Source organism: Mycteria americana, chromosome 4 (assembly GCF_035582795.1).
Source record: "Mycteria americana isolate JAX WOST 10 ecotype Jacksonville Zoo and Gardens chromosome 4, USCA_MyAme_1.0, whole genome shotgun sequence".
Lineage (NCBI taxonomy): Eukaryota > Metazoa > Chordata > Aves > Ciconiiformes > Ciconiidae > Mycteria > Mycteria americana.
Genome location: NC_134368.1, coordinates 85170017 through 85197828, shown reverse-complemented (window position 1 = coordinate 85197828; position 27812 = coordinate 85170017). Strand labels below are relative to the sequence as shown.

The 27812-nt window shown below is 38.9% G+C and overlaps 2 protein-coding genes across 12 annotated transcripts in view; both read left to right on the top strand.

Moving 5' to 3' along the window:
* Nucleotides 1-14641, top strand: part of BLTP1 (bridge-like lipid transfer protein family member 1) — a 131555-nt gene extending 116914 nt beyond the window's left edge. For 7 of the 11 annotated variants that reach the window (XM_075501131.1, XM_075501137.1, XM_075501130.1 and 4 more), the window contains 12 exons: nucleotides 1434-1571; nucleotides 1936-2196; nucleotides 3353-3503; nucleotides 3784-3941; nucleotides 4466-4658; nucleotides 4886-5103; nucleotides 5760-6011; nucleotides 6566-6769; nucleotides 8239-8433; nucleotides 9331-9465; nucleotides 12236-12401; nucleotides 13930-14641. In XM_075501131.1, the coding sequence (XP_075357246.1) occupies nucleotides 1434-1571; nucleotides 1936-2196; nucleotides 3353-3503; nucleotides 3784-3941; nucleotides 4466-4658; nucleotides 4886-5103; nucleotides 5760-6011; nucleotides 6566-6769; nucleotides 8239-8433; nucleotides 9331-9465; nucleotides 12236-12401; nucleotides 13930-14146 (2288 nt within the window). In that variant the 3' untranslated portion in view covers nucleotides 14147-14641. Of the gene's footprint in view, nucleotides 1-1433; nucleotides 1572-1935; nucleotides 2197-3352; nucleotides 3504-3783; nucleotides 3942-4465; nucleotides 4659-4885; nucleotides 5104-5759; nucleotides 6012-6565; nucleotides 6770-8202; nucleotides 8434-9330; nucleotides 9466-12235; nucleotides 12402-13929 lie in introns of those variants that run through there. The other 4 variants (XM_075501141.1, XM_075501135.1, XM_075501132.1 and 1 more) reach the window with 2 other exon arrangements.
* Nucleotides 14642-15926: 1285 nt separating this feature from the next.
* On the top strand, nucleotides 15927-26490 carry ADAD1 (adenosine deaminase domain containing 1). The gene is made up of 11 exons (XM_075499312.1): nucleotides 15927-16113; nucleotides 18145-18321; nucleotides 18742-18909; nucleotides 19464-19532; nucleotides 20077-20202; nucleotides 21201-21324; nucleotides 21535-21705; nucleotides 22735-22961; nucleotides 24370-24607; nucleotides 25134-25266; nucleotides 26370-26490. Exons 1-11 carry the CDS (start codon nucleotides 15927-15929, stop codon nucleotides 26481-26483), a joined length of 1734 nt encoding a protein of 577 aa, XP_075355427.1. The 3' UTR covers nucleotides 26484-26490.
* The last annotated feature ends 1322 nt before the right edge of the window (nucleotides 26491-27812 follow it).

Sequence of the window (27812 nt, the reverse complement as noted above, 5' to 3'; positions counted from 1 at the left end):
TGAAATCCTCAAACTCTAAATATGCCATTTCACTTCGGTGTGGCCATTGTGAATCTGTTTTACTGCTGGTGATCAAAAAGAGCGATGATAATCCAAAAATGTATGTTTGTTAGAGCAATCAGTTGAAGGGACTACGAATCACTGAGAAAAAGTGTACGATGAGGGTTGGGCTTTGGGCTGGGTTTCTTTTCAGCTTGTTTGGTGGAATTCTGCTGTGTTTTCTTAATGTGTTACCCTGCACTAACTTGCTTGCTAAAGTTAGAAAGCAATCGCAGTATGCCCCCAGTGTCTATAGGTCTCCACATACAGGAGCGAGCACCAAGGGAATGAACTTCAGCAGGCCACCCAGTGCCCTAGTGTGAACACTCTTTTATGTCACTGTTCCATCAGAACAGAAAGATGAACAAACTCAGATTCTCATTGCTGATTCATCTCTTAATACATTTTATAACAGAGATAAACTAGTATAATAATAGAACTTTATGTTAAATTTATTCCCAAAGTTGTTTAAGATTTCAGTTGGACCTAGTTCAGTAAACACTAACATTTTCATAGCCCTCTCTTCAGAAAGAGGTATTTCACAGCTCTCTCTTGTTACCTGAATAGGACAAAATCTTTTACAGACACTTGCCCTTTTTTTCCTTTTTAATATGAAAAGTAGAAATAGTCTAGTTTTCAAGCAATCTCCCCATGGGGGGTGGGGGAATCGAAGTGGACTATGTAGCACAATTAAATGTGGTATTATAGAGATGATATACTGTGCTTATTAAAAATGATAGCTGAATCTCCTAGATCACAAGCTGCTGCCTTAGTGTTCTTCGTGATATTTTTGTTGGTTTGGGGTTTTTTTTTGTCTGACACTTGCTGTGTGTTATTATCTCGATTCTGGCTGTAGTGCTGCATGTCTGACTCAGTGATGTAGTTCTGCAGTCTGTATTCAGTCACTAGCTGTCAAATTTCACCAGCTTGCCAGCTGGTGCCTAGGAAGCTACAGTGAGAGCTGGACTCCTGAATACTCAAGGAACATTGAAGTAAAAGTGGGGTTTAAAGATTTTTTATTATTATTTATTTATTTATTTCCCCCCACTGCACATGGGATCCTGACTTACTGGGCAAACAGCAGAGTGGTTGTGATTAATCTGCCATTAAAGCCCTCAGATGAGGAGTCTGAGGCACATACAACACAAGTAGGACCCAACATCAGTTATAGTCTTAGGTTCCATCTTGCCTTTACGAAGTGTGTTTGTATCTAATATTGGATTTGGAGAAATGGCAACACCTCAGGAAAACTATTTTTCATTACAGCAGAGACTATGCTGCTAGGTAAAGAAGTATTTGACTATATTGAACATCTATTAATTAGATTTGGTTATCAAAACCTGTTACTACTGAGAGTTTACAGTTGTGTGTATATGTTTTCTTTTCTTTTTCAGCTGTCTGTGATATAGGATCTGCTTCTTTTAAATACGATATGCGCCGACTCAGTGAGATTCTAGCCTTTCCAAGGGCTTGGTACAGGAGAAGCATTGCTAGACGGCTTTTCCTAGGTGATCAAACAATAAATCTGCCAGGTAAGATACTGCTTCTTATCATGAAAAACTTTTTGTACAAGGGGTTATAGTAGCAATTTTATAAACCTTTATTACCTGTTTATTATTACATATGTGACTAGATGTAAATGTATTACAATTTACTCCATATGCAGTCACTCTAATAAGTTTAATAGAAAATTCTAGAAAGAAGAAATGGAAAATTTCTGAAGTAGGTCATTGAATTATTTGAAGAGCTTATATTAATGAAGACAGTATAAAACCTTTAGTTACAATAAATGGAATATGTTGTGACACTTTCCAAATACTTCTTAGTATATGGGAGGATATTGTTAAACAAAAATGAAGTCATTTTTCTGTCTTTCATATGCTGCTTTTTTCCCAGTAGCATCGGGTCCTGGAACACCAGATTCAATTGAAGGGGTAAGCCAGCATCTCTCTCCTGAATCATCACGGAAAGCATACTGTAGGACGTGGGAGCAGCCCTGCCAGTCTGCTTCATTTACACACATGGCACAGTCACCTAATGTTTTTAGTGAACATAATGCAAGCAGCAGTATGTCACCTGGGACAGCGTCTCATAGCTTAAAGTCTCCAGCCGTTACAAGATCCAGGAGCGTGTCTGACTCCTCAGTGCCTCAGAGAGGTTAGTAGACAATGATTTCTTTAGTTTTTTAAAGTATTTCCATCAGCCGTATGAAAAAAGTATGTCAGTACTGCTTTGTAGAAAGCTACTATAAAATACTGTTTTCCACTGTGCCTGGGAGTGGAGAGTCAATGGCTTGGAGAAGGAAAAACATCTGAAACGGATGAATCAAAATGTAGTTTGTTAGAGTACTTTCTATAAAATTGCAGTTTCTTTTACTAGAGCAGGAGTTGTTTAGCTGGGGTTAGATGAGTTCTCCAGCTTAATTTGATTGCATTGTCATCATCTTGGCTCTCTATCCTCATCCAAGCAATTACCACGCTCTTAGCAGAGGGTCAGTATCATAGCTCACAGGTAAGGTCAGTTATTTCATTTCATCTGAGACTTTGGACTCATACCAAGAGGTCTAAATAAGGTTAGTTTCAATATAAGAAATAAAGTAACTTTTAATTTCTTTTACTACGAACGTTATTGTATTGTATCTTACAGCAGTGTAGCACTGGCTGTGTGGAATATTTATGGCATTAGATATAGATATTTAGAAGTATGGTGCTTATTTCACTCTAGGAAAAACACCTGTGAGAAAAGAAAGGACAGGTATTTTGTCTATTTAGTAAGCAAGCAAGATGTTGTATATGAACAGTTTTTAGGAGAAGACACAGTTGGAGAAGGATTTATGGCTGGTCGAGTGGCTTGTGCATAGGAAATGCAATTTCACACAGGCTTGTAAGAGTATTGCCAGGATTTTTGTGAGAAGAGCAAGGAAAACCCAAATACTTGAAATTCTGTCTTGTCACTTGTGCAAATAACTGCTACCTGAATATTCAAATACTAATAATTCATTTTTTGAGTACACTGGTATTTTTAAACAGTTAAAGAATTTAAAATATGCTCTTACATGACTGACTGCAAATTAAAAATCTTTTCTCTTAAAGATATTAGTAAAAATAAAGGTGTAAAATGAGTCAATTTCTATGACAACTAAAGCACCACGTATTGCAAATCCTCTAGTTGTCACTTATCCTTACTCGTAGTTTTGTGGTGCTCCTTAAATATGGTGTTATTTTGTCCTTTTGTAGTATGTACAATGTATATATAATGTCAGTTTTTCCTAGCATGGGGAATAATCTAAATTTTTGTCTTCTTTTTTGTTTAGATACTCTCTCAAAAACATCAACTCCATTTAATAAGTCAAATAAAGCTGGAAGCCAGCAAGGAACACCATGGGAAACACTGGTTGTATTTGCTATGAACCTAAAACAATTAAACGTTCAAATGAATATGAGCAACGTAATGGGCAATACTACGTAAGTATAAAACAAGATCAAGCATGTTTTAACAGACGGTGTTGTTTTGGGGGTAAAACCCCAATTTCCCCACAGATTGTTTAACAGCCTGTTGTCTTCTTGCTTTAAAATCCTAACTTTTTCAGTTTTGAACTGTGAAGCCCCTCATGAATACTGGCAGATGCTTAATCCTGAAGTCATACGTGCCTAAACCATGTTATTTACTGCTTTCCAGTAAATAATTTTCAGTTTCTCTTTTGACAGCCTGGAAAATTGTTGTCTATTTTCACCTCTGTTCTAGGTGGACCACCAGTGGTTTGAAAAGCCAGGGTCGTCTATCTGTGGGTAGTAGTAGAGATCGGGAAATCAGCATGTCTGTTGGCTTGGGAAGATCACAGTTGGACTCCAGAGGGGGAGTTGTTGGAGGTACCATAGATGTTAATACCCTGGAGATGGTGGGTAAGTTGGAAAGCTGCCTGGTATTAGTATATGTTCCAGACAATAAATGTGAAAAACTAAAGGATATACACAGTACCTCACGTTGTGAACCTGCTAGTATATAAAAACTTCAGATTCTTACTTGTGCATTCTGACTATGAAACACACTTTGAATTGAAGGGATAGCCGCCTGATCAGGGGCTGATTCAGTCTCAGGGTTGCTCTAAAATTACACTATCTACTTGTGCAACCGTCCAGCCCCCTTCAGCTGTCTGGACAGATGGCAACTGAAAGATTTGATGGCATTTCGGCTCCTCCTAGAATTTCACAAGCGCTTACGGTCTGGGAAATGCAAAACAGGCTTTGGAAAGAGGCTGGGTGTTCTGGCGCTACACCAGAGTCATGACCTCCCCATGCATCTGGAAAAAAACAGTGCTTTCTCATTCCCTTTGTATCATGGGGATGGCATAAGGATGATATCACTGGAAAACCTGATTTTCTTATCTTTAATGCTATATTTCTGTATTGCTTTGGTTCTGTTTCAGCTCATATTTCTGAACACCCAAACCAACAGCCCAGTCATAAAATTCAAATTACCATGGGTTCTACTGAAGCACGTGTTGACTATATGGGGTCCAGTATCCTAATGGGAATCTTCAGTAATGCTGATCTTAAACTACAGGATGAATGGAAAATTAATCTCTATAACGCTTTGGACTCGAGCATCTCTGATAAAAGGTAATACTGCTTCCTGTATTAAAAATGTATAATGTTTGATAAGGTCAAATTCTGCCTATATGTCTTCTGTCCAGTACTGCTAACCAAAAATGTAAGCGTCTGCTAGAAACCAAAGGGTTCGTTGTTTGTTTGGGTTTGGGGTTTTTTTTGTTTGTTTGTTTGGGGTTTTTTTATTGTCAGTAGTAAATAGATTAACTGCTAATGTTCTTCCTGTTTTTAATATCTAGCGAGATATTTGTCCATGGGGACTTGAAATGGGATATCTTCCAAGTGATGATTTCAAGATCAACTACACCAGACCTAATAAAAATAGGAATGAAACTCCAGGAGTTCTTTACTCAGCAATTTGATACAAGCAAGCGAGCTTTGTCCACTTGGGGACCTGTTCCTTATCTCCCTCCCAAGACAATGGCCAACAACTTAGAGAGGAGCTCACATGAGCAATGTAAGTGGTACAAAAAATAGTATACTTCCCAAGTAGGATGTTTTCATTGCAAAAATTCATCTTGAGCAACTTCATACATGCAAGTATTTGTATTTGACTTGAAATAGTTTCTTCAGTACATTTTTTTCCTGTAAATTTGGGCTGGCAATAACCTTTCAATGAAGAATGCAAATATCTTGAGTACCCTGCTAGACCTGGAGTACAATAATGAACTAAATTATGTTATTTGGGGGGTTTAGTTAAAAATATGTATTTTTGTTTAAAAAATGAAAAAAAAAATCTTCCTTGCTGTTTTCAAACTCTTTCAATAGAGTTGAAATAGTTTTCAAAGTCTATTTTGAAGTCTATTTCATAAAAAAAAATTTCTACTTTGAGTAGCAGTGGAAGTGTGATGTTAGTCTTATTTTCTATTAATCATGAGCCGAAACCATAATTTGTCTGAACACAAGGAGTCATTGATTTCCAAGTATGCTTGTTCAGGTACTCTTAAGCTACAACCACCTTAGATCACAAAGATGAAACTGTGTCAATGAAATAGATTAGAAAATATCGCTCATCATGCCATGTTTTATTAAAAATATAAATATGGCAGCAATCTTATATGTATCTTTCTCTTTCCTAAAGTTTGTTCTTGCTCTTGCATGTTTACTTTCTAGTGTTGGATGCGGCCCATCATCGCCATTGGCCAGGAGTTTTGAAGGTGGTGTCTGGGTGCCACATATCCTTATTTCAGATGCCATTGCCAGAAGATGGAATGCAATTTGGAGGATCCATGAGTCTGCATGGAAACCATATGACACTGGCTTGTTTTCATGGACCTAATTTCCGCTCAAAATCGTGGGCCTTATTTCACCTTGAAGAACCCAATATTGCGTTTTGGACAGAAGCCCAGAAAGTTTGGGAAGATGGTAATTTAAAACATTTCTTCATTTCTCTAAATTCCTTTAAATGAGTTTTAATAATGTATTGATACATAAGAAGAAATTAAAGAAAAACTTATTTTCTTTAAGTCTGAATCAAGATTATTTCCCAAAAATATACTACTTACCTAAAATAATGATCTGCTCCCTCTCCATCTTTACCTCAATGTGCTTTATCTGTGGAATAATGCAAAGTACATGTTCAGATATACTAGATATGTCCCTGATAATAATATGCCTACAAAGTGGATTGTCTGCCTTGTTAATTGCATGTCTGTGTTTATGTAGTCCTTTGTTTCTGTACTGTGAATTTTGATGGCCTTATTGCTTATATTTGTCTTCATATTGAGAAGTTTTTACTGTCTGTAGCTACTGAGGATTTAATTTTTCTGTCATTTGCAAGGTTTATACCAGTTTTTAATGCCACTGGCATACTAATTATTCATGTTAAATACCTACTACCCTTACCAAGCTGCCTTTTTTTTTTTTTTTTTTTTTCCTTTCTTCTCTCTCACCCCATGCTGCCTACACCTTCAATGCAGGTACTAGTGAACACTCCACGTATATTGTGCAAACCCTGGACTTTCATTTGGGCCATAACACTATGGTCACCAAACCGTGCGGAGCCCTCGAAAGCCCTATGGCGACAATCACAAAGATAACAAGGCGCCGCCATGAAAACCCCCCACATGGAGTTGCCAGTGTGAAAGAGTGGTTCAATTATGTTACAGCCACAAGGAATGAAGGTTAGATTCATGTTCATTAAGTTTTGGGATCGGTCTGCTTGCCAGGCAGTGCAGATTGGGCTGTTTAAAAACTGCTAAATTTCAAGCGGGCTACAGGGAGAAGGGAATTTGAAATAATGGAAGTTGTTTCTTCTTGAGAACCTTATGGTGAACTGTGGAAGGAAGCACAGCAATACGCTGAACAGGAAGTGTTACTGAGCTAAGTCCTTTTTCAAACTGTGCAGTAAAGCCAAAATGTTCAGTTAGTGTACAGGGCGCTTATGTATCTGGCATTGCAGTTGTTCTAGTCTTTTCCTCTTTCACTATATGCAAAAAATGTTCCTGTTTCACGTCCAGTTGTGATCTTGTAACATGAGGATATATTTCACTGTATATGAAGGATTTATGGATTAAGTTGAAGTAGAAATATATTTTAGGCTTCTGTCACCACTTACGACTAACACTTGAAAATTACTCATCTGCGTAAAGCTTTTCAACCTTCAGCTGCTTCTAGGCCTTAAAACATTTTGAATCATATCTTTAAATCATTGTTAATTGGAAAATAAAATTTTCAAGATAATGTTAAAAGAAATCTTAAAATACAGCTGTCGCTATTTCATTCACAAACCGTAGAATCAGTAGATGGTATCAATAGAATTTCTGTGAAAGGGCGAATAGCAGCATACGGCATATAGTGAGAAATGAGCAGATGATCATTTCTTGAAAAAAATATTTTAAAATTATTTATATACTATACTAGTACCTATTCCTTTTGAGAGACACAACAGGATGTAGTGGTTGAAGTTCCCAAATAGAGGTGTTGTCTGTTAGATGTTTTTACACAGCCCTGTTTTGCTACATCTGGAGCATTTAAGTATATAAACAACAACATTTTGATTGTTTGACCTTTTGTAGCCCTGCTTTTGGGAGCAGGATAAAGGATATAATCTTCTTAATAATCATACACCAGCAGTTTTACAATGAAATAGTAACCTTTCCGAACTTTTTTGTCTTGTCACAATTTTAACAACTGAAAACTAACTCAAATGATCTTGCATGTGTACTGTGGTAAAAGTCCTGTGACAAAGTTGGACTCCTGGTCAACAGTGATTTCTGACAGCAATGCTGCCTCAGTGAATTTAGGTATTACTTGTATTAATCAGAAACATTTATTTTCATTTTAAGTACTACCATATTTTCAAACACAAAGGGCACACTTTGAACCCATATAGTCTAATGTCACTTAACTGAAAGCTCATGACTAGAACAGAGTGGTGACAGGGTGGTCAGATGAATAAAATTTGGATTTAAGCTTCCCAAAAACTAACAAAGATTCTTAGAAGTGCTTAGATGTTACGGTACTGACACTTATTTCCTCCCCCCTTCTTATTATGAGATGTATTTCGTGAAAATTTGTCACCCTCTGTGCTGACAAGAACCTTTTTTTAATAAAGACTACTGAATTCAGGAATTTCCCATTGTCCATGTAGAGTTAAACCTGCTTCGAAATGTTGATGCTAACAACCCAGAGAGCAGCACAACAGTGAAAAGTTCAAGCTTGTTAAGTGGCTTCCGAGGTGGCTCCAGTTACAACCATGAAACTGAAACCATCTTTGCATTGCCAAGGATGCAGCTGGATTTTAAATCTATTCATGTTCAAGAGCCCCAAGAGCCTTCATTACAAGGTACAGTAAACATAATTTGTTTTTTCTTGATCCAAAGCTATTTCTCATAAATGAGGAGTTAAATACAAAGCTACCGTGCTGATAAGAAAAGAGGATTTAATCTGAGAATTCCTGCAGATATGTAAGAATGGATACCATTTCAGAATAAAATGTAGTGGGAATTCTGCTGAGAGACTGAAGATCTAGTCCAGAGACGGGTCACTGTAGCAAAACTTACTAAGAGAAATTAATATGAATGTTTCAGCTAGGTTGGTTGGTTTTAGGGGGTTGGTTTTCTTATTTTTATTAAAATGTTAAAGAGGAGGGGCATTCTGAAAATGGGAATATGAGATAGGAACCTAAATTTTATGTTCTTGTTTTCAAAATGTTATCTTCAGACTGCAATTGGAACTGGTGGGAAATAAGATTTCTGAAGGTATAAGACATTAATGTAGATGTTTCTCTTGGCTGAGCTGTGGTTTTACTCCATACCTGATCCTAGACAATACTGCTAGATAATGTTGGGTTTTGGTTGTTTTTTTTTTAACAGCCAAACTAGCAACATCTGCTATCAGCTTTTCTTACTGTCTAAAATCATGCATTGACAGCATAGCACAAGCTAGTGATGCTGCTCTAGGTTGACTTTCCACGCTGAGGATGATCAAGGTTGCTATATGGTAGTATTTCTTTATTTTCAACATCTTTTATACAATACCAGAAGTTACTCTGATGGGAAAACTGTTTCAAAAATGCTGAGGCTGCTAAACACAGATGTTAATTGTGGTCCTTCCTCTCTTTTCAGTCTCTGGTTCAGTAACAGCAATGTCACTTTCAAATGATTTGTATTCAAATTCTGTGTACTTTATGTATACTGTATGTACTTATAAGTGTATTAATACTATTTTTATCTGACTGTAGATACAAGTGTTAAGCCAAAGGTGGAATGCAGTGTAGTAACTGAGTTTACAGACCACATTTGTGTAACTATGGATGCTGAATTGATTATGTTTCTGCATGACTTGGTATCTGCTTATCTAAAAGAAAAAGAAAAAGGTACGTTGTTATTTATAAGGTAATGCTGGTCTGACAATCTGCAGTTGTCAGACTATTTGATAGTAAATATTTTCATACTTTTTAATAGCATTGACTTGTTAAAAATTGATTTAATTTTAAAAAAGGTAAGCCTAACTTTGCTTCCATTGAAATAAACAGACGTAGTATTAAATGTACTTGAAATCTGGACTTAATGCTATAAAATGATAGTTACCTCTTTCAATCACCGATAAGTGAAATTTAACTATACAATAACAAAAAGGGTTTTTTCTGGGTTATTTTAGACTGAAAGCCAAGAGGTATTTTGGCACTTCTCAGAAAGTTCGACACTGTTCAGGAAATACTTGAGCTGATTTTAAGTCAGCTCTTGTAGGACTGGAAGCAGAGTAGTTGCATACAAACTTACAAACCTCGTAGCGTCACTACGCTGACATGCCACCACTGCGCAGGGAGCTGTACTAATATCTCTGCGGGGCACTTTGCTACACTGTGTAGGTACAGCAGGTTGTTCAAAAACAATTCAGTCACCTCCAATGCAGCACCTACGTGCAGTATGCTGCAGAGAACAGACATACTCCTGGACTTCTGTTCCTTACCCACTACCGATGAGCTTGTGCTAGTTACTCTAAGTCATAATCTTGCTCCTATTTTGACACCTGGTGTTTAGTTTAACTTTCTTTTTGTAAGATGGTATATGCAGACGAAAACTGTTTTAGGAAGCTACATTACTTTTATTACGGTCCTTTCATCAATGGAGTTTCTTTCAAGACATGCATTTTTCTGACTTCAGAATGCTTCACTTTTCCACGTGAATACATTCAGTTGCAGCATTCAAATTTGGCACATGCAGTCATAGAATCATAGAATGCTTTGGATTGGAAGGGACCTTTACAGCTCATCTGGTCCAACCCCCTGCAAGAACAGGGACATCTTTAACTAGATCAGGATTGAGCATTCTTGAGCAATATGTTGTCCTTGCTAAGAAGAGCAAATTGAAGAAAAGTGAGTTTGATGTGTACGTGGAGTGCGCCAAACACAGAGTGATTTTTGTTGTTGCAGACTTAAGGTGAATAAACAGTGTGGTACTGAATGACTGACTGTGCTCTATGATTACCTGCATGTTGAAGGGAAGGTCATCATCTAGTGGCTTTAATGCTTTACAAGTAATTATTGCCACAAGCATCTAAAACCTACTAAATTAATTACGACTTGGAAAAGATTGTAATGACACTGTAGGTGTTGATCATAGATAAAATGATTTTAGATGTTACATTTACTGTAAGTAGAATAGAATAGACTAGACTATTTCAGTTGGAAGGGACCTACAATGATCATCTAGTCCAACTGCCTGACCGCTTCAGGGCTGACCAAAAGTTAAAGCGCATTATTAAGGGCATTGTCCAAATGCCTTTCAAACCCTCTGACAGGCTTGGGGCATCAACTGCCTCTCCAGGAAGCCTGTTCCAGTGTTTGACCACCCTCTCGGTAAAGAAATGTTTCCTCATGTCAAGCCTAAACCTCCCCTGGTGCAGCTTTGAACCATTCCCACACGTCCTGTCACTGGATACCAGGGAGATCAGCACCTCCCTCTCCACTTCCCCTCCTCAGGAAGCTGTGGAGAGCAAGTATTATATAATTATATGTTATGTCAGATAAGATGTCATCACTGAAATTTAAAAGCTGCTTATTTGAAGCTTTACAACTTCTGATCTTAAATTAAGATTTTCCAAATTTTGCCACAGCAATCCTACTCTAGACTCTCATTTCTGTACTTTTTTTCTTTAAAGGCTGCCACAAGAGTAATGTAACATAGTAATATATGTGTAAATGATGAGTTACCACCACGGTGAAAGTCACATATTTTGTTTTTCTGATGCGTGTGAAATTCAGCGTTGTGCGTAGTACTTTGCATTTACTAAGGAACTGTATAGAATATGTAACATTTATTCATGTGTTGTAACATGATGTGATGTATAAATTTTAACTTACGATGTAGAACACATTAAATTCAGTATTTTGAAAGTTTATTTTTATAACTAACCATATCAAAATCTGTTTACGTGTAATTGTGTACAACTGAGCTAGGAGTGCTGCCTAAAAGCAGTTTATAGTAAAATGTCCAACAGGTGCAGAAACTAACAAAAGGGGAAAATAACTATTTTGGTGGAACTTTGTAAAAAAATTTGTTTTCAAGCTATCTTAAAATAAATCAAAATTCAATCCAAATTCACAGATTTGTTTTTATTTTATAAAATATGTTGTTTGGAGAAGGAGCTGCTGTTCCTTTTCTGTATCCCAGGATTTAAGTAAGAGCTGGGTTCAGGCCCCCTCGATGCCTTTGGACAAAGATTTAACTTAACTATTCCCCCACCATCCTCCTCCTCAGAGACTACTCTGTCAATCTAAAAAAAATATTCTAAACTAGGAGCATGTCTGAATTTTGCTTATGGAATGTAATACACTTTGTTGAATGCCATGATGAATCTGAAAGAAAGCCTCTGTATAGGGATGCTTTGGCCTGGTAGAGAGAAGACAGAATCCCACATTCCCGTGTTATCCAGTGTCTATTACAGTTTTCCTAGGATATTTTTGACTATCACTTTGTTCAAACTAAAACTGTTTGCCAGAAATTCTGTAAAACTGAAACACAAGTTGTTTCTCTCTTTCTTGAGATTTGTGCTCTTGTTTTATTTAAATGATGTACAAAGAGAATTCAAATGAGATGCTCATGACTGACTGGTGTGGGGTTTTTCCTCTCTCCATTTTGTAGCAATTTTTCCTCCTCGCATCTTGGCTGCTCGTCCAGGGCAGAAAAACTCCGTTGGTGTTCTTGAGGACAGCTCCACTGACAAAGAGGCAGAGGAAAGCATTACTTACACTACAGTTGACTGGAGAGAATTTATGTGCAATACTTGGCATTTGGAACCCACGCTCAGGTAACAAGCAGGCTTATCTGCAATCTCTTTGTCTGTGCATCTTATCTGTGGCTAATGTCCTGCAAACAAGTGTTTCCAAGTTGATGCTGTTCAGCTCCTAAGAGGATCGATCGTGGATGCTGTTACAGATTTGTCTTCGGGCTGTTAGTGCTGCTATGAAAGATACCCGCTACAGGACATGATGAAAGCTGGATAATGCAATTATCTATTACATCAGTTAATTTCTAGATTAGAATTTATGCAGATTAAAGATATTGTTGGAGGCTCTTCAAAATTAGGATACAGTAAAATTAAACTCATTAAGGACCACAGATTACTGTTTCACTCTGTCCTATAACAGTCCATTCACTTTCTGCAATATAGTTTTTCATCTTGCATTTTCCATTTTTAGCATTGCAGTTTTAGTTCTTCTTTAAGCAGTCACCTTAAAATAAAAAAGCACTACATACTAGTTGCTATATGGCAGTTTAAACTTAGCACAAAAGAATAGTGTGTGTACAGCAGCAACTCACTGCTCACATTTTAATCACTGAAAATGACTTTTCTCTGTGTTCGTGTCATGGTTTAACCCCAGCCGGCAACTAAGCACCATGCAGCCACTCGCTCACTCCCCTCCGGTGGGATGGGGGAGAGAATCATAACAGTAAAAGTGAGAAAACTTGTGGGTTGAGATAAAGACAGTTTAATGGGAAAAGCAAAAGCCGTGCGCACAAGCAAAGCAAAACAAAACAAGGAATTCATTCACTGCTTCCCATGGGCAGGCAGGTGTTCAGCCATCTCCAGGAAAGCAGGGCTCCATCACGCGTAACAGTGACTTGGGAAGACAAACGCCATCGCTCCGAACGTCCCCCCCTTCCTCCTTCTTGCTCCAGCTTTATATGCTGAGCATGATGTCATGTGGTATGGAATAGCCCTTTGGGCAGCTGGGGTCAGCTGTCCCAGCTGTGTCCCCTCCCAGCTTCTTGTGCCCCCCCCAGCCTACTCGCTGGTGGGGTGGGGTGAGAAGCAGAAAAGGCCTTGACTCTGTGTAAGCACTGCTCACCAGTAATGAAAACATCCCTGTATTATCAACACTGTTTTCAGCACAAATCCCCATGCTAGCTACTATGAAGAAAATTAACTCTACCCCAGCCAAAACCAGCACAGTCAGGGTTTGTTTGTTTTTTAACCTGTGCTGACACTGCTGGAGCACCTAAGTGTTCGTTCATGTATCAAAAGAACACATCAACCCAGGCCAAACAAATCTTGGCAGTTGGCGTTTTGTGTTAGCAGTAATAATAAATCAATTTCAACGTGATCTGGAGGCAGCCCAGTCTGTTTTTTTGCCTCCTTGAGCATCCTCTTGCTTTGAGAGGATGTTCCATTGGTCATCTTCTGCTTATCTGTATAAATTAAGTTTGAAACAATGCCTGTTGGACTTCAGTTGGTCAGAAGTAACAATGGTTAAAACGGATTTTTTTTTTTTATACAAATGCTAGTTGCTATATTTCTATACTTGGGATTGAGTCCCCTATTTATTGTTTTTTAGATTAATATCCTGGACTGGGAGAAAAATTGATCCCGTTGGTGTTGACTACATCCTGCAAAAGCTGGGCTTTCACCATGCAAGGACTACTATTCCCAAGTGGCTGCAGCGTGGTGTCATGGATCCTTTGGACAAAGTTTTGTCAGTCCTTATAAAGAAACTTGGTACTGCACTACAGGATGAAAAGGAAAAGAAAGGAAAAGACAAAGAAGAATACTAAAATAATAATGTGACAACCATTAATTCCGTTTGATTTTATCAAAGTGTTTTATTATAAGAATTTAAATATGGTTTAAAGAGAAACCTAACAGCTTTTTGCTACTCTATTTAAAACTTACATTGTGAGTAACTGTTTACCGTGGTACATGATACCATTCTGTATTTGAAGTTATTGCATGATGATGACCAATGTATATTCTGTGAAGGAATAGCTGGAACACTGTAAATCTACTCCTCAGCATCCACTGTTTTATTATGTGCAATATGATTCCTGCATCTTTAAAATACTTGCAGATTAACTGTGAATTTTCATAAACTTTGTTTGCCATAACACAAACCCCTCGTTGATGTGACCGGTAATTGATTTGTCAATGTAGACTTGTGTAAATTATATATATATATAACTTATGAAACGGTGATTGCCTTAGTGCTAAAAATCATTAAGTTTATTACACTTGTAATAAAATTTAACTACTGTACAGGGCTTTTCTTTTTTTTTTTTTGTTCAACTTCCTTGATTAAAAAAAGAAGTGTTTTAAGTGTAACTTTGCATCGAGTATCATTTACGTGAGGTGACTCGAGAGGCCGGGCCCCCTCACGACGCCACGGCAGGAGGCCGGCCTTCCCCTGGGGGAGCTGGAAAAAGCCGACGCGAGCTCCTGATGCCCACAGCTAGGAAACCCACCCGCGGCACCGGCCGCCTCCGGCGCCCAGCCGCAAGGAGGGGGCGGCGGGGGCGGCGGCGGCCCCGCGGGCGGTGCTTCCCCGGGCGTTCCCGCTGTAAGTGGGTCAGGGCGCGCCTCCGCCCGGTGGATCCAGGCCCGTGACGGCGCTGGCGGTTTACGGGTGCCGCCCTGCCCTCCGGGACGCTCCGATCGGCGGCTCGGGAAGCCGACGAGACGGCGTGGGGGCAGGTTCGGCGGCTGCTGTTGCTACGCCGGGAGGAGGCTCGCTCGCTCGCTCTCTCCCTCCCTCCCTCGGCCACAAGGGCCCCCTCACGCCTCGGCCCGGGCGGCAGGGCTCTCCGCGGAGGGATCTGCCCCCTCGACAAAATGGAGGGGCTGGACGGCGGAGTCTCCGCCTCTAAAATCCTGGTGGTGAGCGAAGCTAGAATTAAAGGTCGGCTTTGCGAGGCGGCGAGGGGTCTCCTCCGCCGTTAGAGCCCACTCCCTCAAGGACGCAGGCGGTGTTGCAGCGGGTTGCCGGCCGTGGGGAGCTCCCGTGCAGCCTTCCCGCCTCCTCCCGCCTTTTTTACCTCAGGTGTGCTCCACCTGCCCATCGGGTGTAAGAGCTTCCGCAGTGGGACAGTCAGGTGTAGGTTTTCTCACAGCACACGAGGAGGAGAGGAGAGCAGGTACCAAAGCCTTCAGCTCCAGCGCCAGCTCGTCCTGGAAACTTGAGAGGAATCAGCTTTGCTGCTTTAGTTTTTGCCTCGCTCCATTCGAGAGCCGGCTGGGGGGTTGTCCCGTCCGTCGAGCGGGTTGCAAGAGGAGGTGCAGAGCCGCCTGAAGTTGTGCTTTAAAGCGTGGGGAAAGGTGGTTAACTAACCGGAGAAGTGGCTTGGAACCTCCTGGTGCCGGCCGGGAAAGGGGAGGGAGTGGAAGGACGCTGGGTTTCAGTTCTTTTGCCCCAGTTTGTAGGGAAGCAGAGTTATCCGTAGTGCTCTTGTGAAACGGCTTAACTAAGGAAACTGGAGTTTGCAGCCTGCCTTTAACATCTGTTTTACTGTTAAAGTTATGTTTACATAACTTTACTGTTAAACTTACTTAGGTTGATCAAAAATGACTAGCGGCAATGGCTGGTTTCAGAGTGCTGGAAGACCCACCTTTGACCCCACACAAAAGAAGACTTTGCCAGCTTGGGCTCCTAGGCAGCCACCTTTAAATAAGTTTTCTCATTCTGTGACTGTAAGATCAAAACTTCCACCTTCTGAGAGGTGCAGTGTACCAAAGGTGATGCAAAATCCAGGTATAGTTTTTGGTTTATACACTGGGATTAGCTATTAAAAGACACTGTTAATGCCAGTGAAAGTAACCTTATGATTATCTCTTTTTTGAAAGGTTGCAACCCTCTGCTGCTTTTTCTTATTGCTGTATGTTCTTATATGACTTCTTTAGCATCTGCTTGAACTTGTGCCTCTTCTTCCTATGTCCTTTAGTACTGGAAGTTTGTTAGAGATTTGTTGTAGGGTGGGCTATATACTCTGCAGCATTTCATAATTATAAATTATCAAGTTATACGTTAGAAGTGCTGTAGAGGTTGCCAAAATACAGGGTATGTACTGCTGCATGAATTCTTGTAGAGATCATTGAGAAAAGTTTTAACTGCAGTTCCAGATGTCCCAGGATGTATTTTGAATTCTGTCTCTTCGCATAGTTGTATTGAGGTAAAGGCACCTATTTATGAGACTTGGAGGTAACAGTTTATTTTAGTTCTTCTTGGCTGGGAGATACTTGTGCCTGAGTATACGGCAACCCTGAAGCTGAAGATTCCATCCGTCCTAGAGTTGATACAGGGTGTCCTGGTTTTGGCTGGGGTAGAGTTAATTTTCTTCCTAGTAGCGGGTATAGTGCTGTGTTTTGAATTTAGGATGAGAATAATATTGATAACACACTGATGTTTTAGTTGTTGCTAAGTAATGTTCATAGAATCATTAATGTTTACATTAGTCAAGGCCTTTTCAGCTTCCCATGCTCTGCCAGGTGCATGAGAAGCTGGGAGGGGGCACAGCCAAAATAGTTGATCCAAACTGGCCCAAGGGCTATTCCATACCGTATGGCATCATGCTCAGTATATAAACTGCGGGGAGTTGGCCAGGGGGTAGCGATTGCTGCTCGGGGACTGATCGGTTGGCGGGTGGTGAGTGGTTGCATCACTTGGGGTTTTTTCTGGGTTTTGTTCCTCTCTCTCTCTCTTGTTGTTTTCCTTTTAATTACAATTTTTTTTTCCCAATTATTAAACTGTTCTTATCTCAACCGACAAGTTTTCTTACTTTCGCTCTTCCGATTCTCTCCCCCATCCCACTGGGGGGACGAGGGTGAGCAAGCAGCTGTGTGGTGCTTAATTGCCAACTGAAGCTAAACCACGACACAGGGAAAAATACTTCATTTTTTTTCTTAAATCTAAAACAACACACCGATCCTTCACAGAAGTAGATGCTGCAGGAAGTGTTAATTGATTATTCTGTAGGAGACCTCCAAGTCAAAGACAACTGTCCAGATATAGCATGCTCCTTGGAAGAGTTTGTCTTTCGAATGAAAGTCAGAAGTGTGGGTTTGTCTTGGGACTACTTCCAAGAATTTACAGCAGTCTCTTATGACTTGACTAACTTGCGTCCCATTGCCCTCTGAAGAGCATAAGGGCTCTGTGCTTGGACTGATGAAATATCCACCCACCTGCTGTCCTGGTTCCAAGTGTGGTTAATTGTGGGTGTGGGGGGGACCTGCAGGGTCAGAGCGGGTGTGCAGTTCCCATGTTTTGCCCTGGCCACCTCAGTCAGAGGTGCTGTCTCTGTATTCAGCAGCTCCTTGTGGGTGGGTTTCTTTCTCTTTGAATGAGTTATCTGCTTTTTGAATAATGTGTGTGGTCGCTAAAACTTTTCTAGTATCTTATGACAGGGCATTCCACTGCTTTATAGTTTTGTGTGAAAAACCACATGCTCCATTGTTTTGAATCTGCCATCAGCAACTTTTATGTGATCACTGATTTGCAAGGGAGGGGAGGGGGAAGATATGTTATATTTACATGTAATATCTGTCTATATTCAGAGGGTAATGGATTTAGTACTCAAAGTAAAAGCTTTGGTGCTTTTAAAAGAGGAGGTACACACCACTTCAGAATTGCTAGTATTGTTAATGTAGGATTCATTACAAAGCAATACAGCTCTAGAGTAAATGTTTTTGCTTTTTGTTCTTCTAAGAAGCATCTAAAAAGCATTTATTGTAAACAGATTTAAACTGTTGGAGAGTGTGTTCAGTTCTTTTCTTAATTTTATTTCAGAACCCTGTCTTTTGAAAGCAGCCCATGCACCCCCATTATCAGCATTTCCTCCAAAGAAAGACCTAGAGGAGTTTATTGCAAGGTACGAACAGGGAGTAATAAACCCAGTATCTGCCTTGCATCAGTTTGCACAAATGCACCGTGTACAACTTGAATTGAAAGAAACAAGTGTGGCAGGTAAATACTTCTTAAATAAAATAATACTTGCTTATACTTGGGATTATCTGGATTTCTGCAGTTAGTATTGATGGCACTAACACAGATGAATTTTTTTACTGTTGGTTGCACTACCCTCCACATATGTTGCTTTTTGGCTGCCCTTTTATTGTCTAGACAGCTGTGTGTCATAATTAATTACTACAGAATTTGATCAGATGAATTGTATAAAATTCTGGCTGCTACCAGAACTTTGTGGGAAGTGCATAAAGTGAAAGTTGCCAAAATTTTTGTGGAGGTGAAAGGTTCGAGTTGTATTTTGCTAAAATTGTCTTTTTGTCTTGTACTTGTCCTTGGAATGAATATAAGCACATAAAGCTATGGATAGAAGTACCTTAGAATAATTTCACTAACTGTGTCTGCTTTTTTTCTCCTTTAAAGGCAATATCATAAGGCCTTATTTTGCCTTTTGTGCTGTGGTAGATGGTGTTTGCTACAGGACTGGACTGGGAAAAAACAAGAAGGAATCTAAATTAAATGCAGCTAAACTAGCTCTTGATGAGCTACTTAACTTGGAGTATACAAGGGCAAAGGCTTCTGAAAAGTCAGGTAAATAATTCTAGCAACACCTAATTAGAACTTGAAAAGCTTGGCTTAAAGGTTTCCTGTGCAAAATCTCTGTGTAGTTTTATTAAATGCTTCTGTATCAGGGGCTCTGTCCCTTTTCTTGAATCCTTTGGGCAGAGCTATTTGTCGTATAGTTTTGAAACTGTTTTTTTCCTTTGTCTTTTGTGTATTAGGAGTTGCATCAGTTTGTAGCACAGAGCAGAGAATACTGAAGGAATTGGTTTATTTGTTGCTGTTGCGCTTGATTTGCTACTTGCTAGGTAACAGCAATGTGAAGTTGATCCTAAGTGGTTTTGAATTTTTATGATTAAAAGGCTTCAACGCTGAGTTGCTACTTTCAAAAGAATTCAGTTACCGTAATGTTTATCATCTTTTAAAGAGTTGCTGCCTAAATAGTTCTATGCTTACAAGGACTTCAAAATCAGAAAAGAAAATTCTTAGAGAATTAGAAACTTTAGCTTGCGGGAAGTAGCATGAGATCCATGTTTTGAAATTTGGAATGTGCATCCCAGTTTGAAATTTTGTTAAATTCTTAGATCTTCCCTGTACTCCTGCTGAGCCCCAAACTCCAGCAAACTGTGTTCGTGTTTCAAGGATCTGTTTTGGTAAGAAATAGTCTTGTTTTTCTCTATTGATTCAAATTACCCAGCAAATGCTTGCCTATTTTTTTTTTTCCTTTTTTTTTTTAAGTTCTTCTTTTAATACATTTAGTGATCTTTATGAAGTTCCTGTTATGTTAAACATCTTCTCTTTGAAGAACGCTGTAAGAATTAGCGTCCCTAAAGTAGGAGGTTGACCATTGGTTCTACAAATGGACATAACGTCAGTAAATTGCTTGAATTTAAGTGGTGGATTGGTGACAGAAATAGAAACAGTATTTCTGTCCTTACTTGAAATACTGTGTGCAGTAGGTGATCAAACGATCCATATCCCTGATTTATTGTCATGAATAATAAAAGCGGAAAGTGTTAGGTATTCTTGTCCCTTATTTATTCACGTCCATCCTGATAATCCTCAGAATCCCAAAAGCGTGTGTTGATAGTAGTGCTAGTAACCATGTGTTTAGATTTATAATTTGGCAAGTGGTCGATCATGTCTGTGTCTTTTCCCTCCCTGCAAATTTGTCTTGCTGGTTTTTGATTTATTTAGAAGGAAGACATTTTATGTATCAAAAACTTTCACAAACACTTGAAGAAGTATTTAACAGCCTGACTACCAAGCATCCTGAGTACCAAAGTTGTGGCAGTTCACTGGCTGCCTTCATCATTGAAAAAGGCAAGTCTGTTTTGATAGTGAGTATTGGGGAGTAGAAAACCTAGGCTGTTTGTGTTCCCCAAGAGCCTTGATTAACGCATTTCTGATCTGGTAAATAAATGTAAAGGGTAGCTCTCCTTCTTTGACATACTCTGTTCTGATGGCTCCGTCACATGTGTAATTGTGCTACGGTCATGCAAATATTCAAGACCTACGTAAGCATTTCCTTGTGCTGTCTCAAAGAGGAGTAAGGCTGTATAGGCCGGAGCAGGTGGATGTGCTCTGAAGGAAGCTGCAGCACGTGGAGAACCCACACAGGAGCAGGCTTCTGGCTGGAGCTGTGGTCCATGGAGAGGACCCCACACTGGAGCAGGTTTTCTAGCAGGACCTGTGACCCTGTGGGGGACCTACGCTGGAGCAGTCTGTTCCTGGAGGACTGTACTCTGTGGAAAGGTCCCACGCTGGAGCAGTTCTTGAAGAACTGCAGCCGGTGGGATGGACCCAGGCTGGAGTGATTTGTGAAAGACTGTATCCTGTGGGAGGGACCCCATGTTGGAGTGGGGAAGGAGTGTGAGGAGAAAGGAGCGGCAGAGACAAAGTGTTAGGAACTGATGCTTCCCCATACCCCTGTACCACTCGGGTAGGGAGGAGAGGAGGTAGAAGAGTCATGAGTGAAGTTGAGCCTCGGAGGAAGGGCGGTAAGGGGAAAGTGGTTTTAGTTTTGATTTTGTTTCTCACTATCCTACTGTAATTGGCAATAAATTAAATTGATCTTCCTGAAGTTGAGTCTATTTTGCACACGATGGTAAATGGCAAGCGATCTCCCTGCCCTTATCTTGACCTATGAGCTTTTTCTTTTTTTTTTTTTTTAATAGAATCATTTAGGTTGGAAAAGACCTTTAAGATCGAGTCCAACCTGCTAGGGGACAAGGGGGGTGAGAGAGCAGCTTGGTGGGCACCTAGCAGCCAGACAAGGTTAACCCACCACAGTCCCATAAAAACAAATGTTTTCTTTTCAGGTGGACAGCATGAAGTCGTAGCTCTAGGAACAGGAGAATGTAATTACAGTCAGTGCTATCAACCTTGCGGAAGAGTGTTGCATGACAGCCATGCCATTGTTATTGCAAGACGTTCTCTACTTAGGTGAGAATGTGTGTACAAATAGTTACCGGTTGTCTTGCAGCCAGTTCTTCTCAGTTTTACTTTTGCAAATGTAAATATAAGTGCAGTTGCATTTTATAGTCAGTACCTTCTGGATTATTTTCAAATCACGTGAATTAAATGTGAATGTCCATGTATTTGTAAACAAAGTAGTGTTTTTCACATTTACTGTTATTTAACACTTTCTTTTAGATATTTTTATAGACATCTTTTGCTGTTCTATGATGAAAATCCAGCGAGGACAAAGAAATCCATATTTTGCACAGCACCAGGCTCGAAGCTGCTTACCCTAAAGCAAAATACAACTATCTTTCTCTATATGAATCAGCTTCCAAAAGGAACTGCTCAGTTAAAATCACAGGTGTAAGTACCTTGGTATTTTCAGAGATGATGTAATGGAAGATCGATTTGTTTGTTTACAGTGACAAACACATCAGGAGTGTGGAAAATAGGCATTGTTACATGTTTCTAAGATGGGGGGGGCTATTCTGAATTTTTTTCATGTTTTGGAAGCATTAATGTGCAGGGTGGTAGTGATACGTGTATGAGATACAGCTCAACATGATGATACAAAAAATTTCTGTGTGGGTTATAGCTTCAGGACGATGCTTTGTTTATTACAGATATCCGCCTACCTGTTAACCCCCCCTCCTGAGATATTATTAAAGCACTAATAAATCATTAATTTAACCACTGAGCAAGTGGATGTGGTGACTTAATATCATCCTTTGCACCACAGGACTAGAGTATAAAAAGCCTTAAATTGAAACAATAGGCTCCTGCTCTGCTGTGTAGAAAAAAAGGTAATGAGAGAAACTTGATGGGACAAATATACTCCTATGCTTATCTTTACACTTCTAACTTCTGTTAAATTTCTGAAAGTTGTTTGTTTTTTTTTTTTAACAGTTTTGACATTTAACAGCAGCAGTCACGCTTTACCAAGTTCCTATGAACAGTGTTATTTTGTGTCCCCTATAGCGGTGCAGTGGAATAATGTCCTTGAAAGTCGTACAGTCGTAACTTTTTCACATATGCAAGACAGCTAGCTGCTTCCATACTGTTTATTTGGAGTGTTCGGAAGGCAGACTTGTGAACTGGAAGTCACAGCCAATTGATTGCAAGGTGTGCTGACTGGGGGAGGCCCTCCTGCTAGAATTGCAGAAGGTTTTAGATTACTTCCAGTGTCATAGCCTGCTCGTACAAGGAAATGGTTGATGAGACTGGATGCTGTTTGTAAGCTACTCTGTAATGGTTGACAGATCACAGATTCAGCACTTTTAGGCCCAGATCTATGGATAATTGTTTTCTGAGAAACAGTATTAGATACCACTTTACAGTAATCTATGATTAGAGTACTTTTGCACTGAAATTCATTTTCTTGTCTTACTTCAGACATCTCAATCCACAATCTATATCTGCTTACGAAACTAATGAAGAACTGTGTCTCCATGTTGCTATAGAAGGCAAGATTTACCTAACTGTTTGTTGTCCACCTAAAACTGTTAGAGCAAGCAGTATGTCAGCTACTGACAAATTAACAAAATGGGAAGTGGTTGGTATTCAGGGAGCGTTGCTGAGTCACTTCATTGAACCAGTGTATATCAACAGTATTCTTGTAGGTAAGCTTAATGCAAATTTCTGTGGCTTTTTTTGTATGTTTTCGTGTTCCAGTTTTACTACATTTTATAAAACATGAACCAAACCAAGATGGTTCTTTAAAGAATTACAGTATTTTTCTGAGAAGGTAGTAAAGCGTGTATATGTTTTTTTCACTCATCTTTGAAATGCCCTAATGTAAAACTCAGTTAGGCTTGCTCTTTTGTCATTGTGCGTTTGTTTTGGCTTGCCAGATTGCCCTTCCTTTACTATGTATTACAGTAACAGAAGAAATTCAGCATTGTTTTATAACAAATTGGATTTTAGATATTGAGAAAATATCAAGTGTGACAAATGATGTGTTAACTGTTCAGTCCAATATGGTGACTTTAAGGTGACCATGTTAGTCACTGAACTGTAGAATTGAGCAGTGGTGGAAAAACTGCCAGTATTTAACTGAAAATGCTCAATTTCACCCTGGGCTATCTTACCAGCTCTATTGGAAAGTCTTTGTTCCGTTTTATGTTGTGTCCGTGGTCTGTGCCCCCCTCCCCCCCCTTTCTGTTGGTTAATGCAAATAGATGTTTTATTGAGGAACAGGGATTACCAAGGTGATAGTGAATTCTCAGGATTTTGTGGCAGCCAGGAAGACCATACTTTTATCAAAACTCATTTCAGTAACTTTTATTTATGTGATGGAATTAAATTAATGGGTATTGTCCTGAAGGTTTTCAGGTGTTTCTTCCTCTCAGTATTTGTATTATGAGACTTAGTACACAGATGTCTGAGTTCCCCAGGCATTGAAGATGTACCAGCTTTTCCTTTTCTAACAGAACAAGGTTTTTGAAGTGCTCCAAAAGATCTTGCAAAAATTGGTGAATGCCTGCCTGTTCCTTCTGAGGAAGTTTGGGCACTTTTATTTAAAGGCAATAGAAAAACTACTAATATGCTTACTTAAGTGGTATTCAAGTAAACATAATAATCGATAATGTATTGCCCTTCTGTTTAATAGAAATTCTATGACAGTTCCTTGAGATGCTATGGACCAAAGTATGTTTATTAGTAGGCAGTCAGAAATACTGTTGGATATGGAGTAATTTGGGCAAACTCTCTAGTGTATTTTCTAATCTAGAACATCGAAGTTTGTGTTGCAGCTTCTATTTTAATGGTATCTTCTGCAAGAAATGTAAAGAGTTGATGAAGAATAATTGTTCCAAAAAGGAGGCATCCAATGAAAATAATGATGCCTCTGGAGAAGAAACTGAAATAATTTTTGTTCTGCGAACTGAATATTGGAACTGATTTTTCCAAGCACTAATTTAATGTAGAAAAATGACTATCCTGTAGACCAATGGAAGCATCTGCATTCTTAGTGGTTTGGTTTTTTTTAATTTGATGTACTTATGTGACTGATCTTGTTTTGTTTAATAGGAAATGGAAATTGCAAGGATACAAGAGGGCTAGAAATAGCTATAAAACAGCGTGTTGATGACGCACTTACATCAAAGCTTCCCATGCCTTACCTGGTCAACAGATCTCATACTTACTTGGTGAATGCTGCACACCCAATTCAAATAGACTTTAAACAGAGGTTTCTTAGTTTGAATTGGTCATTGTCAGATGCATCACTGGAGGTTGTGGATGGGTTAAATGGGAAAACCACTGAAAGGTTAGAATTTTTCTTCATTATGTTGGAAATAATGGTTAGCCTTACTGTTTTGTGCTGGTTCGTTGGAGTATTCATTTTCTAAGCTATACATGGAGGCCATGGTATTACCCAAATGAGAGAGATTCTCTCCTGCGTTAGGTGAATGCATCCTATGATTAGATGTAGTTTTAGAGCTTTTGGAACTTTACAGTGAGATACCAAGATACGAAATTAAAGAGTTCTTTGAATTGAGATATCTTTATTCCACTGTCTGTTGTAGTGAATGTTTTAGTTTTCACAATACATAAAACCAATTAGCATCCTAGTTCAGATAAATTCCACTTGGAAAACCGTTTTTGGTTGGCTCGTTTAAATTCTCACAGCTGCTGATTTGCATTAGCTTTGCTCATTGAAAGTGGAAGTAGAATCATATGATCGTAGTCACAAAGCATTAGAGGGGGGAAAAAAAATCCGTAATGATCAAAGCAGTACATGTGTAATGTATTTGTTACTGAGTTTTATTATTCTTTTTTCATTTTGACTGTAGTTCACCATTCAAAAGTGGCACTTACATGGCAAGTCGCCTTTGCAAGGCGGCAATGTTTAGTCGTTTCAGATTGCTTGCTAAGGAAGCAGAACGGAATGATTTGCTTCAAGTTGCAACATACCATGAAGCTAAGGTAAGCTGGTACGGGGCAGGGGCAAGTTTTATTAAGGAATCTCTGATGGGTACTCTCAAAGCTGGTTTGATAGCCAGGGGTGACTTTCTGTTTTGCTGAAGACTGCATCTGAACAGCTAGGTACCCTTTATTGCCTACAGTCTTTGTCTGAGAATGTCTGAAATTGCTGTTTTCAAGTAAAATTTATCTACTGAATTAATCTTGAAACATTGTCTATGAAAATCTGCCATGTTTTGTCTCAGCATATGGAGGTTGCTGGCCATTTTCCTCACATAAGATAGTTTCATATTAAAAAGGTTGGGGTTTTTTGTTCATTAGTTCTTTTTCAATCTTACTTTTTATATTTGTTTCATACATATGTAGGTATTTTTTTACCACAGTGTAGTCTTGTGGGAGGATTCTTATGTCATAGAGGAGTGGGAAAGTAGGAATCATTCATTGGAAGACAGTGTTAGGTCCCAGGCTTTCCTTTGTGGTATAAAAATACAGAGAAATTACTTAAAGGAGCTACTGTGATTCTTGATTGCTGTAAACGCAGTTCACTCACTTCTGTCCATACTTGGAAATACGTAGGCTCATCTTACTTCTCTGTACTCTTCCAGGTTTTTCCTCTCCTTGGTTCAAGAGATATATTTTATTTCCAAAACTGTTATGTGAAACTTAAGCTTTTATAAAGTACCTATCTTTTTTTTTTCCTCCTGTGAAAACGTGCAAGAGATAATTTTTTTAAATTATTCAAAAACTACTTAACGTAGAATGGCTTGCTAATTGACTGTTTGCTCATGTGTTTAGATTCGCATTGAATGATAATGAATGTTTATTTTCTGTGTAAAGATATTACTGGAACTGAAAAGATGCTGAAAAAAATAATGTTTAACAGAACAATTCTCTCATCCCAATAAATGCCCAAACATATACAAAGAGTATGTTTTTAAAGTCTGTAACACTTTCTCTCACTGTCAGCAACTGAGGGAACTGTAAGATTTGTAGGTGTTTTCTACAAGGTTTGTGCTTGTGCATATTATATGCCGGTGGTAAAGAACACAGATCTCTGTAACCATAGTTCTTGAGATCTTTCAAGATCTTTCTATTTCTTTCTTTAGATGCAATCTGAATTGTACCAAGAAGCTAAAAGCTTGCTGCAAAGCTACTTAGAGCAACATAGTTATGGATCCTGGATTGTGAAGTCTCCACATATCGAACAGTTCAGTGACTGACTGTGAGGTGGATTGTTTGTGAAGTCAGTTTTGATTATTTCTTTCAGTAAAATGTAATTCTGATTAGTAAAATGTTTAACTGTAGAGTTCATATTTGCAGCAAGAAAACCATTCCAGAGCTGCTGCTTGTCAATTTGAATGCAGTTATTAAACCATCTGCAACAGTTTAGTCTTTTCCAAACGTTGATGTTTTCTTACAGGTAGGAGTATCTAACAGCTTTGCAAATCTATTCTGTTTTGCCCCCCAATGCCACCTCATTTCTACTCCCTCACCCCCCTCCCACCCCGTGGCGTTATTAACATGTTTTTTTCCTGTTAGTTTCAGGATTGCTATTGATTTCTGAAAGTGCAATATGTATTGATTTCTTCTTTTCCCCCACCTTTTTCATAAATGTCTTAAAAAAAAAAAACAAAAAAAAAAAAACAAAAAAAAAAACAGTAAAAGTTGCATTTCTTTAAAAAAAATATACCAATGTGAGAATCACTTTCAGAAACAAAAATTGGCAATCTCTGCTTTATCTGTAGGCATCCTTTGCTAGTCATTTTAAGACTTTTGTTTAGCATGGATTTGCCAAGTGACTTGTAGTTTACTGTATATTGTTTGTGGTAGAAGGGTTAAAAAATAATCTGTGTACTTCCAAATGTGAAACTTTTTGACTTACCAAGCTGTTACTCAGCTGTTTGGTGACAATCACGATTTTTGGTAGTGGATTTAAAGCACTTCAAAAGGTGTCAAAGCTGTAAATAACAAAATAGTGTGATGTAGTACAGAAGTCACCAGAAACAAGGTTCCTTCAGCTTTTTTGGGCTGCCCCAAAAACCATCAGATGTTAGTGCTTGTAGATTAGTTGGACTCCTCCACCCACAGACTACTTTATCACTGTACTGACAAGTCCTCGTAAAATTGTCTGCATTCATAGTAATCTGAAAAATGTTGCCTATTGAGAGGGAAGTTGCTTACTTGTAAGTTATGGTAAGAATATGGTAACATGATGTTAATGTTGCAAAGGATGTTAAGTATCATACTCAGGTTTTGTGTGGTGGTGTGAAATACTAGTGTATTTAAGCTAGATAGTACACTTTCATTATGTTACATGATTTTTGTATATCATACAAGCATGGAAAGCTGTTAAGTTTTGTGATGTTTTCATACATCAGTAATAGTATAGCACTATAGTCGTGTTTCAGCTTCTTATTGTAAGAGGATTGTAAAACAAAATCCTTCCTGTTTTGCGTGTTTGTTTTTTTTTCATTAATCTGTTTTTCTAAATAGTATGTGGAGTCTTTACTGAAGATGATCTTACATAGATTTTCAAGTTGTTGAAACTC